General features: G+C 35.1%; 1 protein-coding gene across 1 annotated transcript; it reads right to left on the minus strand.

Annotated features, from left to right (window-relative positions):
- Positions 1–1,719: 1,719 nt before the first annotated feature.
- On the minus strand, positions 1,720–12,783 carry LOC133189254 (nuclear receptor ROR-beta-like). The gene is made up of 8 exons (XM_061324658.1): positions 12,780–12,783; positions 11,937–12,054; positions 11,454–11,838; positions 11,042–11,183; positions 9,955–10,535; positions 7,070–7,298; positions 5,615–5,839; positions 1,720–2,245 (listed from the first exon to the last, which is right to left on the minus strand). Exons 1-8 carry the CDS (start codon positions 12,781–12,783, stop codon positions 1,998–2,000), a joined length of 1,932 nt encoding a protein of 643 aa, XP_061180642.1. The 3' UTR covers positions 1,720–1,997.
- Positions 12,784–17,951: the final 5,168 nt, after the last annotated feature.

Consider the following 17,951-nt stretch of genomic DNA (forward strand, 5'->3'; position numbering starts at 1 on the left):
ATCAACTATTACATGTATTTGCATTATCTTTTATTCGCGAATCATCAGTTTGAAATCAATCTGCAACAATTACTTTTCACAACTAAGGAAACATTCTCTACAAATACAAAGCAGAGTGATTACTATAGAGCAACCTTGTGGAGCCCTATAATTAGAAATCATGTCTTTGTTATACTTGATTATTTTTAAATCAAAGATTTATAGGATTGAAGCGATGTCTTTTTTGAAAAAAAAATTAAGAATAGGGCCCGAGAGATAAAGCGAGATTAAGAACACTTGTGAATCTCCGTTATTTATGTCTCTGATGTGAGTGCATCCTAAAATAAAATTTACTAGATCTGTCCCTTAATTAAAATACACATAGCGGTCAATCTTAAAGTTTACACAGTAAAAATCCTTTACAGTGAACACAACAGATTATCACAATCATATAACATAGATAACAAAGATATTTTTACCTGTATAAATCTATGTACATGTGTAAAAATTACTAAATAATGAATAAGTATAACTTTACTTATATTCAATACAATGTAAAACATGCTATCCACCCTGAGAATATTGCATGAGGACAACAGTTTATACATGTACAAATATAACTATAGAACATCAACATCTCAGAACATTAAACAGATATCTCATATGCTGTACTTGTGGATATTTATAAATGCTGTTAATTACATGTACATGTAGTATGATTCTGTTTTACCATTGGCTGCCCCTTTATCACTGTGTAACACTATTCTGTTTTACCGTTGGCTGCCCCTTTATCACTGTGTAACACTATTCTGTTTTACCAGTGGCTGCCCCTTTATCACTGTGTAACACTATTCTGTTTTACCAGTGGCTGCCCCTTTATTACTGTGTAACACTATTCTGTTTTACCGTTGGCTGCCCCTTTATCACTGTGTAACACTATTCTGTTTTACCATTGGCTGCCCCTTTATCACTGTGTAACACTATTCTGTTTTACCAGTGGCTGCCCCTTTATCACTGTGTAACACTATTCTGTTTTACCGTTGGCTGCCCCTTTATCACTGTGTAACACTATTCTGTTTTACCATTGGCTGCCCCTTTATCACTGTGTAACACTATTCTGTTTTACCATTGGCTGCCCCTTTATTACTGTGTAACACTATTCTGTTTTACCGTTGGCTGCCCCTTTATCACTGTGTAACACTATTCTGTTTTACCAGTGGCTGCCCCTTTATCACTGTGTAACACTATTCTGTTTTACCATTAGCTGCCCCTTTATCACTGTGTAACACTATTCTGTTTTACCATTGGCTGCCCCTTTATCACTGTGTAACCCTATGATTCTGTTTTACCCTGTTGCATTATGACTAGAAAATTAATACTCTAAAGGTAATTGACAAAGTAAACTACTCATTAAATGGAATTCTTTGATAAAAAGCACTAAATAACGCAATTCCCTGAGATAGTTATGATCAAAACATCAAGCAATACATTGCCCTGAAATACAATGTACAATACAATAAAAATTACAATAAAGACTTCCAATCGTTCTCTATACATGTAAAATGTATATATATATAAATATTCATATGTAAAAAAAAAAAAAATTCTGTAAAAAAATTCAAAGGGATGAAAATGAATTATTAAGGTTCTTCATCTGTCTGTTCACTCTTCTAAAATTTTCGCTTTATCTCTAATGATTTTTCAAAAGAAATCTAATTTATATAAATTAAAATGCTCATGATTTTAGTGTACATTGCGAGGCAATATTTGACAGAAATGGCTTTTTACCTTGACAATAGAAATAGTCATTTACCCAGTGAGAGTTATGAACCTGAATCAAATTTCTATATTCTGGGCAAGTTTTTAAACAAATCAGTGTTAAAGGTGGAGATTTTAAAAAGGAAAAACAGTGATTCATCCATTTTTCAGAGTTATCCCTCCTTAACACTACAGGAAAAGGTCACGGCACCTTAACACAAAACAATGAGCATAGAATTTTTTTCTTGTTTGGTCATGTTTCATTCATCAAACAGAAACTGTAGTAATTCAGGCAACTGCTCAATAAGAAACTTGTCCTGACAAATTTTTTTGTACACCATCAGGAACTCCTCGTTCAGGCCTCGGAGTTTGATGAAAACATCCATGATTTTGGCCAACTGTCGACCACTCCCTTCCTCATACCTCTCCTTCAGCAGGTATTGGAGGACTTTTAGCAGATTAACCTGAATTTTGTCAACTGCCTCCGGGTTTTCTAGGGAACAGCGATCTACAAAAATAAAACTGCATTATAAGTTACCTGATTCTATCACTTGTAAGAACTGAAAGTAGAACTACATTTTCAAAGGTCTGGGAAAAAAAATCTGTGAAATTTCAATTAACAACTTATTGTAAGGTGACAATTCTTCTTATACCTGGATGGATTTGGACTGCAGCACGTGATGAAAAAAAAACTCACAGTGCTAATTGATGTTTGAACTTTCTAAATCACATGTAGGTTATGACGCAAATATGTGGTATGCCTCAAAATAAGTACATTAATCATTTAAGGTAATTCAGACCTAAAATTCTATGCCTAGAAAATGAGAAAGAAAATAATTAAGACTGTATGAAATAAAACAAGAGGCCCATGGGCCACATCGCTCACCTGAGCACTATGGCTAGGTAAAGCAGAAATCAGTTCAGTCTTGAAAGGTTGAAAAATTTAAATATAAAAGTGGTTGGGGGGGGGGGGGGGGTTTATGAATTGAACAAATTTGAATCTACACTATCTGAGGATGCTTCCATTTAAATATTACCAATCATGGCTTTGCTGTTCTTGAGAAGAAGATTTTTTAAAGATTTTTCCTATATATTCCTATGTAAAACTTTGATCGCCCATTGTAGCCCCACCTGACCCCGGGGGTCATGATTTGAACAAACTTGAATCTACACTATCTGAGGATGCTACCATATAAATATGACCAATCATGGCTTTGCTGTTCTTGAGAAGAAGATTTTTAAAGATTTTTCCTATATATTCCTATGTAAAACTTTGATCGCCCATTGTGGCCCCACCCGACCCCCGGGGGTCATGATTTGAACAAACTTGAATCTACACTATCTGAGGATGCTTCCATATAAATATGATCAATCATGGCTTTGCTGTTCTTGAGAAGAAGATTTTTAAAGATTTTTCCTATATATTCCTATGTAAAACTTTGATCGCCTGTTGTGGCCCCACCCGACCCCCGGGGGTCATGATTTGAACAAACTTGAATCTACACTATCTGAGGATGCTACCATATAAATATGACCAATCATGGCTTTGCTGTTCTTGAGAAGAAGATTTTTAAAGATTTTTCCTATATATTCCTATGTAAAACTTTGATTGCCCATTGTGGCCCCACCTGACCCCCAGGGGTCAAGATTTGAACAAACTTGAATCTACACTACCTGAGGATGCTTCCACATAAGTTTCATATTTTCAAGCACAGTGGTTCTTGAGAAGAAGATTTTTTAATGATGCCATTAATTTTTCACGAATTCTTAATTATCTCCCCTTGAAAAAGGGCGTGGCCCTTCATTTGAACAAACTTGAATCCCCTTTACCCAAGGATACTTTGTGGCAAGTTTGGTTGAAATTGGCCCAGTGGTTCTGGAGAAGAAGTCGAAAATGTGAAAAGTTTACAGACAGACAGACAGACAGACGGACAGACGGACTACAGACAAAATGTGATCAGAAAAGCTCACTTGAGCCTTCGGCTCAGGTGAGCTAAAAAAATAAAAATGCACTAGAATTGTAATCATCATATTTTATTATGCAAATAAATTTGTTCATAACCCAAACTGTAGCAAAATTCTCAGCTAACCTTTGAACTTTTCGATGACGTTACATAATGCATGGTCATGTCACTAAAGTTGATAATTAATATGCAGTATGCCTATACAGCGATTCAAAACCAAGTCAATATTAGAAGAGTTAGAGAGAAAGACAGTTAAAAAAAATTAAATGTCCTAATATTGAAAATACAGTCAAACCTCATTATCTTAACCTCAATTGGAAAAGAAAAAAATAACTTTGTGATATCAAGTGATTTGAGATATCAAGGTCAAAATTTACAAGAGGCCCATGGGCCATATCGCTCACCTGAGCAGTGGCTAGGAAAAAAGCAGAAATTAGTTCAGTTTTAAAAAGTATAAATGCATTTATAATTGGCCCTCACCTACCCCTAAAAAAAGGGGGGGGGGGGTATGATTTGAACAAACTTGAATCTACCCTAAGGATGCTTACACATTTCTTTGCTGAACTGTGGCTTTTTTCCTATAAGTTTGCACTTTCAATGTGGTCCCACCCTATCCCTGGGGGTCATGATTTAAACAAATCTGAATCCACACTACCTGAGGATGCTTCCATATAACTAATCATGGCTTTGCTGTTCTTGAGAAGATTTTAAAAAAAAAATTCCTATGTACAACTTTGCTCGTCCATTGTGGCCCACCCTACCCCTCAGGGGTCATGGTTTGAACAAACTGGAATCTACACTACCTGAGGATGCTTCCAAATAGATAATGACCAATCATGGCTTTGCTGTTTTTTCCTAAATACTCCTAATATGTAAAACTTTGCTCATCCATTGTGGCCCCACCCTACCCCCCAGGGGTAATAATTTGAACAAACTTGAATTTACACTACCTGAGGATGCATCCATATAAATATGACCAATCTTAGCTTTGTTGTTGTTGAGAACAAAATTCTTAAAGATTTTTCCTATATAGTCCTATGTTAAACTTTGATCGTCCATTGTGGCCCCACCCTACCCCCGGGGGTCATGATTTGAACAAACTGGAATGGACACTATCTGAGAATGCTACCTTATAAATATGAACAATCATAGCTTTGTTGTTCTTGAGAAGAAGATTTTTAAAAGATTTTTTCCTATATATTCCTGTGTGTAACTCTGCTCATCCATTGTGGCCCCAACCTACCCCCCGGGGTCATGATTTGAACAAATCTGAATCTACACTACCTGAGGATGCTTCCATATAAAAATGACCAATTATGACTCTGCTATTCTTAAGAAGAAGACTTATAAAGATTTTTCCTATATATTCTTATGTAAAACTTTGATCGTCCATTGTGGCCCCACCCTACCCCCAGGGGTTATGATTTGAACAAACTTGAATCTACACTACCTGAGGCTGATTCCACACAAGTTTCATCTTTTCTGGCCTAGTGGTTCATGAGAAGAAGATTTTTAAAAGATGCCATTAATTTTTACTAATTTGTAATTATCTCCCCTTGAAAGTGGGTGTGGCCTTTTATTTGAACAAACTTGAATCCCCTTCACCTAAGGATACTTTGTGCCAAGTTTGGTTGAAATTGGCCCAGTGGTTCTGGAGAAGAAGATGAAATTGTAAAAAGTTTACAATGACGCCGACAAAAACAACGACAATGACAGAAAACGGACAAATTTCGATCAGAAAAGCTCACTTGAGCCTTCGGCTCAGGTGAGTTAATAAGAAAAGGTGGATTGGCTCCCATCTCACTTTGACATATCCATGGAATTTGAGATATCGAAGTTTGAAATACTGAAGTTCAAGTGTATATACATGTATACACTGTTGTATCTCAGGGGAAAACAAAAGACACACAAACCTGTAAATGTCAGACAGATGGCCAACATGGCGGCATGCTCCTTGGGTTGAAGTTGAAGACGGCGAATGTCACATGACACTTCTAGCCATGATGTAGACATGCCCTCGGGGGCGTAGGCACAGAACTGCCTGATGGGAAGGACGTGTCCAGTGTATGAGACCATCATTCCCGTCTCTGGGTCCAAAGTTCTATAGCACAGCATCAGGAAGAATTCAAGTCTGGCAGCTAAAAGATGGATTAAAAACAAGTTTAAAATATCATGGACATGCTTTATATAAACTGTAAGCTCAGGATTGCATCTCTAACCTTTGATCATTTAAAGACTAAGCATGAAAATAAATCTTGATCAAATTCGGTATGAAAATAACTTCTCAAAAAGAACCTTTCTTTTATTAGTTATAGTGTGCAGGGTTGTACTTAAGAATTGAAATACAAGGGGACTTAAAAAAGTACAAGGGGGGTCTGGGATTCCTCCCCTAACAATGTGAACAGTGTGTGCCAAAAACTTTTTTCAGCACCAGCCCAATGGGGGTTTTCTGTTATGGCAAAAAGTTACTAGCCTGAAAAACTTTTTTATAGCCCCCCAAAAGTGTGAAAAATAAAATGACACAATTTTATTTTATTTCAGTCCTTTTGATTATTGTTTTAATTCATGCTGCTTATTATCTTCAGTGACAGTCTCTGTACTATAAACTTTTTTTAAAACAGCTCTTCCCTAATTTGCATATGCATTTGGTTTGGTGAATTATTAAAATTTACATCCACTGAATATTTTCTTCCTTATTTCTTTAGAAAACCATTGTTGTTTATCAGCCAGTAAACACTGCTATGCATTTCACCTGTACAGATTTACTGAGCAGTGGCTGTTCCATCAATGAAACGTACAATGACATACATATTAATAATACAATATTTAATGTACTTAATACTACTTTACATAATTATTTGCACAGATATAAATATAAACAATAAAATGCCTTTCTTTGGTTGTCAATACGGAATTAAAGTTGCAGCTATTGCAGAAAAAATTACAACCCCATTTTTCTGCAACATCTGCAACATTAATTCCCCTTTTACATGTAACAACCAAAGAAAGCATTTTATTGTTTAATTAACACAAACCAAGCATGACAGCAAAAAAACCTACAGGGACATGAAAATCATCAAGAAAGTCATAAATCTTTCATAATCAAGATTTTTTTTTAGATGAAAATGTTTGATATTGAAAGAATACCGAGAAATAGTCTACATAACTATTATTGAAAATTCTAAAGTCTGATTGGGCTAGTGCCAATCTAATTTTACTAGTAGCCCAACCAAATTTCTACAATTGTTCAGGTATCAGGCTAATCCTTTTGGTGCACACTGTATGAATGCCTTTTGTTGCCAATAAATGATTAACAGTACTTCTATAGTGTTACAAAAATCAATGGCAAATAAATTGTTAACTCTAACCCTTCAGTAGCCCTGCTTGATCCTTCGCAGGTAGGTCTTTGAATGCTGGGATACCATGAGTAAAGCGTACATATTCGTGGATAACAGTGACCAGTTCTGTCCGAATTAGCTCTAGAATTTTCGTTCGTCCGTCGATATCCATATTGGTGACATTGAAGATTTCGTTGTAGATGTTAGCGGGCAGAGGATCCATGTTACCAAATAGTTGTATTTTCTGGTTATATTTCACCTACAAGTGAAGTTATAATGTACAGCTATGTTTTTATAACATATGTTCAGTAAAATAAGCTTATCAGGAAGTGCCAGAGATGAACAATTTTGATCCCTATAGTGATACACACAATTTGATTTAATCATAAATTCATTATAAATGGGTTTGCTATATAATAACTGTACTTTATTATATACCCAACTGTGTATCACTCAATTTTACTGAAAGTTGATTTCACTCAATGACATCATGGTGTGATCCAATTTTCTAATCCATATCACTGATACTAATGACGTAGTACACAGTATACATGACGTTTTTTCTTGTGTATCAAAAAGTTCCTTGAGAAAATGTTTTGTTTTAATTAATGGACAAAAGTTGTAAAATTGATCCCCAAAATTTTCTTTTTATATTTTACTAATTATAGAGGGGTATATAATAAAGAACGAGTGCACTTATGGGCCCAGGTCAAATGTGAAAAAATATAGAATCAAATTGAGCATAATTTTTCATCTCAGATCATTAATTGATATCTAAACCATGAGATTCAACAAATTTTATCGCTGAAATTCATGAATATACAAAGAGCAAAGCCAAACAATGTGGTAGGGGTCAGCCGACATTCGTGATTTTCTATAGTAAATCGAGGACGGTCATTCATTTCAAAACTTTTGTTTACTGTCAGCCTAACGTTGTACAAACTTGTGCGAATGACAAAAAATGCATTATACATTTATAAAGCTTGTGTGAAAGTAGGAAATTTGTACAAGATTAGTCTTGTACTTAAAATATTAAAAATGTATGAAAAGTTCAATGTTTTCCTATAGCAAGCAAGAGCTATTTACCTGACAGTGTATGACCTATGTTGAACCCACCCGTGGAATAAATTATTTAAAATACCGGTAGTCACTTGAGTACTACCCAGGTAAACATTCCTCAAAGGTGCTCACTGTAAAAGATAGCCACGTTTTGTATCATTAAATTGAAGTCGTGCCGAATAGAGAAGTTTGTATGTATTTGGTTTTAGGAACACGGGAGGGTTAGGAGGGTTTAGTGTCGTTAAAATGTCATCATACTTAAAGCGTCAAACATTTTTAACATCCATGCAAGACAATGGTACCGGTTTTGAAAGCCACCTAAATACACTTTTTTTCAATTTAAAATTTAAAGGAACTAATGTTAATACTCATTGTATTATTAGTCCCCTACCGGTGAAACTGGAGGGGACTATAGGTTTCTTCTGAGTCTGTCCGTCCGTCTGTCTGTCTGTCCGTCTGTCCCTCTGTCTGTCTGTCAGTCTGTCCCACTTGGTTTTCCGCACTTTTTTCCTAAACGCTTGCAGATATTGAGCTGATTTTTGGTACGTGAGAGTATCTTGATGAGTTACAGATCAAGTTTGCATTTCGTTCCGCTTCATTGATTTTTGACGGAATTACGGCCTTTTCAATTTTTACGGGTTTTCCGCAATTTTCTTCTAAACGCTTGTAGATATTGAGCTGATTTTTGGTATGTGGCTTTACCTTGATTAGTTATAGATCAAGTTTGCATTTCTTCCCGCTTCATTAATTTTTGACGGAATTATGGCATTTTCAATTCTTAATGGGAACCAGATTACACTTGCCGGTAGGGGACTAGTATTGCTAATGCAATACTCTCAGAATGCTTGTTTCAAATGCAAGCGTGCAAATTTCTTAGTTTGATCACTATGGCTACAGACACGATTTTTTAAAGGTAAAATAGCGCAAGAAGTATCATTCAGCAAACGCGCCCATCAATGATCCACCATCAGATTGTTTTTATAAGTGTCCGATTTAAATGTCTCCTCCCCTTGATTTAAAAAAACGAAACTCAAAATAGGTTCGGTACGACTTTCCAGATTTGGGGTATCTATAGGCATTTAAAAATCTTCATTTGTTTCAAATCCATGCTCAGCCTGATTTAGGTGATGTTTTAACGTGATTTTAATTAGAAATATCCACTTGTGTTTAACTATTACCAAAAGAGAACGATTTGGCAATATATTCTAAAGTAATACGGCACTGAAAAGGGCCCATTAAGCATTGCTTAAGTGCACTTGTCCTTTATCATTATATCAGTAACTTGATCAGAGAGCCGTATCACGTCTCGTTGACAGGCGCGGATCATCAGATCAAACTCGACGATTTACCTCTCATTTGATCTGATGATCTGTGCATGATGCCATTTGGCTCTTTGGATCAAGTTACTGTTATAATAATAATTTTTACTGTACTTGTAGAATTATTAATTTAATCTGCCACATTGAGTGGGAAAACTCTACTGTGTTAATTTAACTGTACTTTTAAATAATTAAAGCAACTGACAACTTGAAATTACAAATGAACGTGACTGCATGAACACATCTCAGGGACTATTCAGCATGAAAATGACAGAATCAAAGTACTGAAATAATGAATGCACTTTCTACAGATACTGCAATGTGTCATATGTTGAGCAAGAATGCTCTACTGTGGTAAATGTGCTAAAACATCATTAAACGTATGACTTAAGCAAAAACTTTAAAATTTCAACTTATGACTGAACAAATTTCAATATCTGATCTGTTCAACAACAACTGGACATTGATAATTTTGATACAGAAAACTCCTACTTCTTGATAACTTCTTGACAATTTAAAGTATCTTGCGTTACTTACATATCCGTCCTGCAATAAGGCATGGATTTCCTCATCCGACATATCCTTGGTGAACGGCTTCATCTCATTATATCCCCTCATCAAACTCTCCGTGAATGTCCGAATTGTCTGTTCCTCTATACCCACTGACATGTTTCCAACCATTACAGGAAGTGATGGAATGTTAATACTGGAATTCTGGAAAGGCAATGCTGTGGAATGTGAAGTGGATGCTGAGTCCTCACCGGAACTCTCTGCCTTGATTTTGGGGTTAGATGCTTGTGACTCATTTATAATTATTTTTGGATTAAAGCTGTCATTTTGAGATGAATCGGGTGAGTAATTTTCTGTGGATGGCAGAGTATGACCTTTGACATGACCTTTGACTGATATAGATCTAGATGAGGAATCGTGGGAACCAGATGAACTGGGGGATGAAGAAAGTGATTCGGATGTGGTGTCTCTTTCACACTTAATAGAATAGTTTGAGTATTGTCCCTTGCTTTTTTGATTTGATTGTGTTTCTTCCTCCTTCTTAAGTTTCCTCATCTCTATAATGGCATTTGTTCGTTCTTGAAGTGTGTATCTACCCTGACGTATACCTACCAATGTTGCAAAATAATAACAATTCAGATTTAAATACTGTACATTCAAGCACTTTTTGGTATTAATTTAAGCTATGTATGTGGTCAAAAATTTTCTGTGAAATTCCACAGAATTATGACCTCACAGAATTATAACAAGTATGTTTACAGTAAATATGAAATATTCCTTTACCTTCCCCATGCAATGAAGTTTGAGCCTAATAGAGGTGCATATTTCCCTGAAGTTTTACAAATAAAGACTGTACACTTAAGTAATCAAAGTAATGAAAGTACTGATGGGAGTTGATTTTATACTGCTTTTGATCAAAATAATCTGACTGCAACTTTATTTCTTTTCATATTATAAACATGATAAATATGGATACTTCATGTTTGGTATGAGAATTGTAAATGACAAAAGGAGGTGTCAAGACCTTAATTCAAGGTCATTTCTACAAGGTCAAAGCATTTGGGGTTCTTCAAATTTACATCTTGTGTTAAATTTCCTATTAGGGTTGACGTACCTTCCTTAGACATTCCTAGACTGAAACACTTCTGGAGACGACATCCAGAACACACGATTCCTGTGGACTTCTGAATGTCACAGTCCCCTCCCTTGGAACATTTATATGGCTCCTTCTTCTTAAGAAACCGACGAAAAAATCCCTGTTCAGTAAAAAAATTTAATTAAAACAACTGTTACTTTAATTTGCAGCATTTTTCATGACCCAAAATTACAGCTGAATAGAGACAGTTTCCCCTATTACTGGCCCTATGAAACGTGGATAATTTAATTATTTCTTTGCAAGCTATACAGGAGTTAGCATCATAAAATTACCTTTAGTTAAAAGCTTCACAGAAGTTTATACTATCACTTATTAAAAGTACCTTACAAGCTTTATTAGAGATTACATCATTACATCATCATAAAATTACCTTACAAGCTTCACAGGAGTTGACACCATAATGAATTCCTGAGGCTGGCTTCCCACATATTTTACATGGTGGTAGCTGAAGAGGAACAGTGTCTGGCATGTATTTATTTCTTTTTGCTCTCTGTCTCTTTAATCCCCCTCCCTGTTTTTCTGATTTAGACTCCACCTTTCTGTGTTCTACCCCCTCCCCTTCCTCCATCTTTTTGATTGTTAGCCACTCCTCTTGCCCCACCTTTATATGTGTTGTCTCCTCCCCTTCCTCTGCTTTGAATGCGTTAGCCCCTCCCCTTGCTCCACCTCTATATGTGTTAGCTCCTCCCCTTCCTCTCCCTTTAAATGTGCTAGCTCCTCCCCTTCCTCTGCCTTCCAATGTCTTAGCTCCTTTCCTGCCTTAAGATGTGTAAGCCCCTCCCCTTGCTCCACCTTTATATGTGTTAGCTCCTCCCCTTCCTCTGCCTTTAAATGTGTTAGCTCCTTCCCTTACTCTTTATCCCCTTGCTTCCTTTGGAAAATGGCCCACATTTTCTTCGTTGTCTGAAGTTTAATGGTCCCAGCACTTCCAGGATTTGATCTCTCTATAGACTGACGTGATAGTCTCTTACCTATACACAAATATATACAGATGAAATTTGTGTCAATTTTGGGAGCAATTTATTTTATATTGTTTAATGAATGACTTTCATAATAACTCACACACCTATGATACTGGAGATAACATTACCCAATGTCCATGTTGTCCTAGAAAATTTATACAAATTAGGCCATCTTTATAAAATATGTTTATTTGCCTTCTGTCAACTAAGGGTAAAAACAAGGTTGGTAAGTAGGAGGAAATTTTTTTCCAGAAATTTTCAACATCAATACTGATTTTCAAAATATATTAAAAATTAAAGGTATTAATAATATTTAAATAGCTGTTAATGTGATGAGAAAATTTTGGAATGAATTTAAATTAAAAAAATATCATTTCCTGCAGGTTTTAAAAAAAGGTTTGAGTTGGGCCCACCACTTGGTCGGGAGAGGCCGCTGGGCAAACATTTTTTTAAAGATGGCCTAAATGGCAACATTTTGGAGAACTGCATGCATGAATTCTCAAATTTTCAACCTGAAACATTTGTTACATTTATTTTGTTCTCTTAATTTTTAAGTAAGAATTGTTGGCAAAGACTAGTGAGCCCCCCTTTCCCTTTTGCATTCACATTCAATGTAACCCCCCCCCAATCTAAAATCAGACTTCTTAGATCCGCGCCGTATACACTCTGCTGCGTAAGACCCCCCCCCCTTTATTTAAGTCACGTAGATCTAGAAATGTAAATGGAATTTATACCCATATGCAATTTTAAATAATAGATTTTCTAAGAACAGTAATTTTGTTTTGGTAAAAAAGATACACATAAAACATTAATTCTTATATGATTCTACCATTTAATGTTACTTTCATAAAGAATGAGTGCACTTTAGAGTGTCATTTGGAGCCTTTTCGTCCACCCATTTTAAGCCTTAAATTAGACTATATTGCTAAATTAATCTATGATTATTGTGCATGCTTTTGATATTTATACTTCGAATATTTTGTTAAACATATTGCTATAATTCCACACAACGTCATTGAAAAGAACATGTATAAGCCTTAAATTCCGGAAATTTGAACTGGACCACTTTCGAATTTAAGGTACCAGCAAATGGGAGGAGATATTTAAATCGCATGGAAGTGGAATGTAAACATTTGCACATTATTTCCAGATTGATTCTACAGTATGAATTTAAATGGAGGAGAGAAAGATTGTGTAGTTTCATGATTCAAACAAATAATAAATGATTCATGGCCATACATATTGATCATTTTCACAATTCGTATCCATATGTTTGATGCCTAGCACCGAATTAGATCAATCTTAAGTTTTCGTATATGATAAAAAATGCCTTCTCTTTTTTCTTTAGCTTTATCATTTTTCGTTTTATATGCTGAATGCTTTTCAATTCAAAGAATGAATGTATGTTTTAAGAAAGAATCACATGTACATGACTTCGATGTCACACTACATTTAATCGTAATTCACTGTACATGTAGTACGTAGAGTAATACAAACGTGTAGTGAAACAAATTATACATGATTGTATGTAGTACTCACGGTGATTAGGGCTGTCACGAGTACCCGAAATAACCGAGAACCGCGGTCCAAGTTGTTCGGTTCGGTTCCATTTTTCCGGATTTCGGTTCGGGTCTGGTTTATATATTAGAGTCTGTTCAATACAAAAAATGACATCGAAATCAAAGGATTGATAACGATAACAGTGATAAATAAACATCACAATTGAAATCTACTTCATTCAAGTATTAGATAATTATCAAAACGAGCAGGAATGGTCAGGTTGTGGCTAACAGTAGGCCAAGTCATCGATGTCTAGACGTTCGCATGGTTAAGACTTGTTTTCAATGTAAATTTAATGTAACAAATAAAGATTTTTCAAGTTAAATTCATGAAATTAAGGTTTAAAATAGATGTAAATACCCGACCCGAAAATTCTACAGCGTTACTATATCAATAATCACTTGCTTATGTCTTCAATATCTCTTTCATTTTGGCAATCCAAATATTGTCAGGTATGATACTAGTGTTTAGGGATGTGTCTGTAGATGCCTGCAGACCACAGGCCAGTAGGAAGCATTTGAGTTTGGGGGGGGGGGGGGGCACAGCCATACATTTTCAGTTGAGGGGGCACTATCGACTACCAAAAATTCCTTGACAAGCAAAAAAAAAAAACAAAAAAGGTCATTAGACGTTTTTATTGAGGGGGCACAAGCGTATAGTAGCTATGTTTTCTATAGTAATCTATATATCGGCAAAATTATTGGGGAGGGCATGGCCCCCCCCCCTGGTTCCTACGGCCATGATGGACCATAATACAGAGGCGACATAAGCTAACACAGCTACATACTAATCGTGCACTTGATTTGCACTGGTAGTACCAGAATTTCCTTCAAAATACCAAACGAAAAACACAATTTAGTGAAAGAAGACAAGGTAAACTTTAAGACCCTAAAAAATTTTCGCAAAATTCTTCATTATTTTGAAGTTGTTCAGGCAGGTACAAACGGTGAGATTTGTAGTTACTGTATAATACAAGTATTATATTTGTATTATAATACTTTCCTGTACACACGTTTATACGTTTCATTAGATTGTTAATAGACTTTAGGGATTTCTGTGTGTTTCCCTCTCAATATTTCTCTCTCTCTCTCTCTCTCAAATGGAAAACGAGGTTCTGTTAGCAGTATCTGTTAGCGTATTATGCATTGCATTAAAACTGAAAAAAAAACAAAACATTGTAATGGAAACAGCAGCAGAACACTCGTATATGTACTCAGTGCACACAATGCATCGCTAGATGAGGTGCAAAGAGAAGACCCCAGTAGTTATAAAAACTTCTTTAGAATAGATAACACTGCATTTGAGCAACTTTTACAATTACATGTAGTTAAAACTGAAAAAAAACAAAACATCGTAATGGAAACAGCAGCAGAACACTCGTATATGTACTCAGTGCACACAATGCATCGCTAGATGAGGTGCAAAGAGAAGACCCCAGTAGTTATAAAAACTCTTCTTCCCATAAAACAACGAGTTTTTCGATATTTTTACCGCTAAAGTCGACCATTATTTACCACGTGCTTTTTTTTGTTATGATAAAAATAGAATGACCAGAATGTGAGTACTTTTGATTGGTTTAAAAATGAAAGGTAAGTTAAGACTTGTATTAATTAAGAAATAGAGCATTGTCCTATTCTCAATACAGTTTTATAAGATTCGAAAAATCTCAGGATTCACCGTATTAAAAGTCTATACATAGTCAGATTTTGTACTTAAATACATATCCGTGTGTACAGCCCTGAAGTCCATTGATAGACACAATGAAAGCATATCGAACAGTGGAATGTCACGTGAGTAAAGTGATTATAATATCAAACAGGTCAAAATAGGTTGACACTCGGTGACCTGTTAATTTAGTAGCTAACTTGAGCGTAGTTTGGAGAATTTTTTAAAAAATTACATATGAGTCGCAAATTGTCCAACATTGCCCTTTGGATATATGTATAAGTTTAAATCAAAATACACATTCTGTGCAAATGAGAAGAATGGACAAGTTGCGGCTCGATGTAAACAATGTCGTTGAAAACTGGTATGCATATGAATAACAATAGAAATGTGACAAAACTGCTAGACCACTGTCGCAAAAACCAGTGTCGCTCGGCATTATTTAATATTTTTATGTGATATAATATATCAAACCCTGCTCTTAAGATATTGTTTAATAATTCTGATTCAAAAAGTTTATAAATTTCGGAAATTTATTATTGGCAAAGCACCGGGATCCAACTCTCATAGCTTAAGTGCACTGATCCTTTATGATAAAGTGATGTAACATGACGGTAAACTACAGGTACCGTAAGAGAGTATTTAATGAAAAAAAATAATTTACCTGGATGTTGTTCGCATTGTCTGTGTGAGATGCACGTCCAGTGAGTCTCCCTGTGGGATGCACATGTACTGTCAGTGTAACTGACACCTTTCTAGCTTTCACCAATCTCGAGGGCCACCTGACAACATCCTTTTCTTTTTTTAACATTCAAAACCATCTGCGGTAAAATTGTGTGTTTCCGGCAGGTAACACCCAAAATATAACTTCCCCAAAACATACTCCATATTTTATAACGCCACTGAACATGAAATCAATATATAATATGTAATTGTACTAAAGAAATAGAAAATCATTCTTCTTTGAATTCTTGGATTTTTTTGCATTTTTGCTTAAAATCTGTGATCCGCACCCATCTTCTTATGAATAATTCACCGGGCCATGTTTAATTTGTTCAAGTTGAAAAAAATCATCATATAAAATGATGTGTATTTTTTCTACTCACTTACAGGTACATGGTCTCCCCTTTTCCATAGAAAAATTTACATTTTTTTAATGCTATAAGCGAATGTTTTTGTTTAATGACATATGGGGCACCTTATCAACGACACAAACTCCGATTTAGTCTGCTAATCTTGCGATTAATCGAGATTAAAAGAACCTGTGTTAAAGCTGTTTATAATTGGGATAAGATCTTCACAAAAGGTAGGTCTAGCAATAGTTCTCTATTTTAGTTAATTAATTGACAATAAGTGAATCTCATTGCTGTTTTATGCAGAATAGTATTTTTACAGCGCTTTTATATTTTGCGCGCTAAATACGATACCTCACTTGATATCTATAAAAAAATTACTCCATAGTATTTGAAAATCATCATTATGGGGAAAGGGTATGGTTGTCAGGTAGTGTATTTCTTGGATCATTCATTTATATATTGTGTACTTAATTATTTTAATAATGTTAATTTATGAGTTAACATTTAAAAAAATACTATTTAAGAATCTTAATATATACTGTTTCACGATAACTGTGATACTGCTCTTTTACAGGGCAAAATGATATATTTTGGTGAAATATGACATAAAAGTAATTGTTTTATATGTCATTAATTATCTGTCTTCAAAAACTTCACCAAAGGTTATTAATTTCCCCGCAAAAGAGTAGTACCACAGTTATCGTGAAAGGGTTAATTGAGTCAAGGTATGTTGATACTGCATTTCTTACTAATATTTGTGTTACTTAATGTTTAGTACTGTAAAATAAAAACATTGGCCTATGATATATACACGACCGTCGTGCGCATAGAAAAGAAAGTCTATTTACACGACCGTCGTGCGAATAGCTATTGCAAATTGCTGAGATATATACACGACCGTCGTGCACATAGGTAAGAAAAAAATCTATTTACACGACGGTCGTGCAAATAGCAATCGCACATTGCCAGAGATATGCACACGACGGTAATAGCTATTATGCAAAATATACACGACCGACCTGTGCGGTAACGGGATGTTTCCCACCTATGCATGGTTCGCTCCGCGATGTTTCGCGCCGATCCTGTTTTGCTACTGAGTTTAGTTCATTTTACAAAATTTTAGATTTTAAAATATATGTAAATATAGATATTTTTGGAACATTTTATTTAATTTAAGAAGATTATATTTGAGCAGAGACGTAAATTATTTATGTCTGTGTTTGAAGTGTACATACATAGCATAATTATGAATTATTATAACACTGTGCTAATTACGTATATATACAGTAGATAATTATAATACCGCCATCTAATTAAGTAATTACTGCTGGCTTGGACAACCCACACATCAACTGCAATTCTCACCTTTTGATCTCCAACTTATTACAATTAAATCCCCATTGAATCACTGTTGAATTGTTGAACAGACACGCTAAGCAAACGGGCACCATACGATCCGTTAACTATGGCAGTAGTGCATGTTATTAAGTCATGAATTAGAGTACACAACATATTCATATCTTATATTTGATAAATAATTTAAAACGGATCAAAATGTGATTAAATATTTAAAATAAAACGTGAGATGTTTCGCGCCGAAATCGG

Source organism: Saccostrea echinata, unplaced genomic scaffold (assembly GCF_033153115.1).
Source record: "Saccostrea echinata isolate AGI-Se365-2 ecotype Australia unplaced genomic scaffold, CSIRO_AGI_Sech_v1 ptg000017l, whole genome shotgun sequence".
Taxonomy (NCBI): Eukaryota; Metazoa; Mollusca; class Bivalvia; order Ostreida; family Ostreidae; genus Saccostrea; species Saccostrea echinata.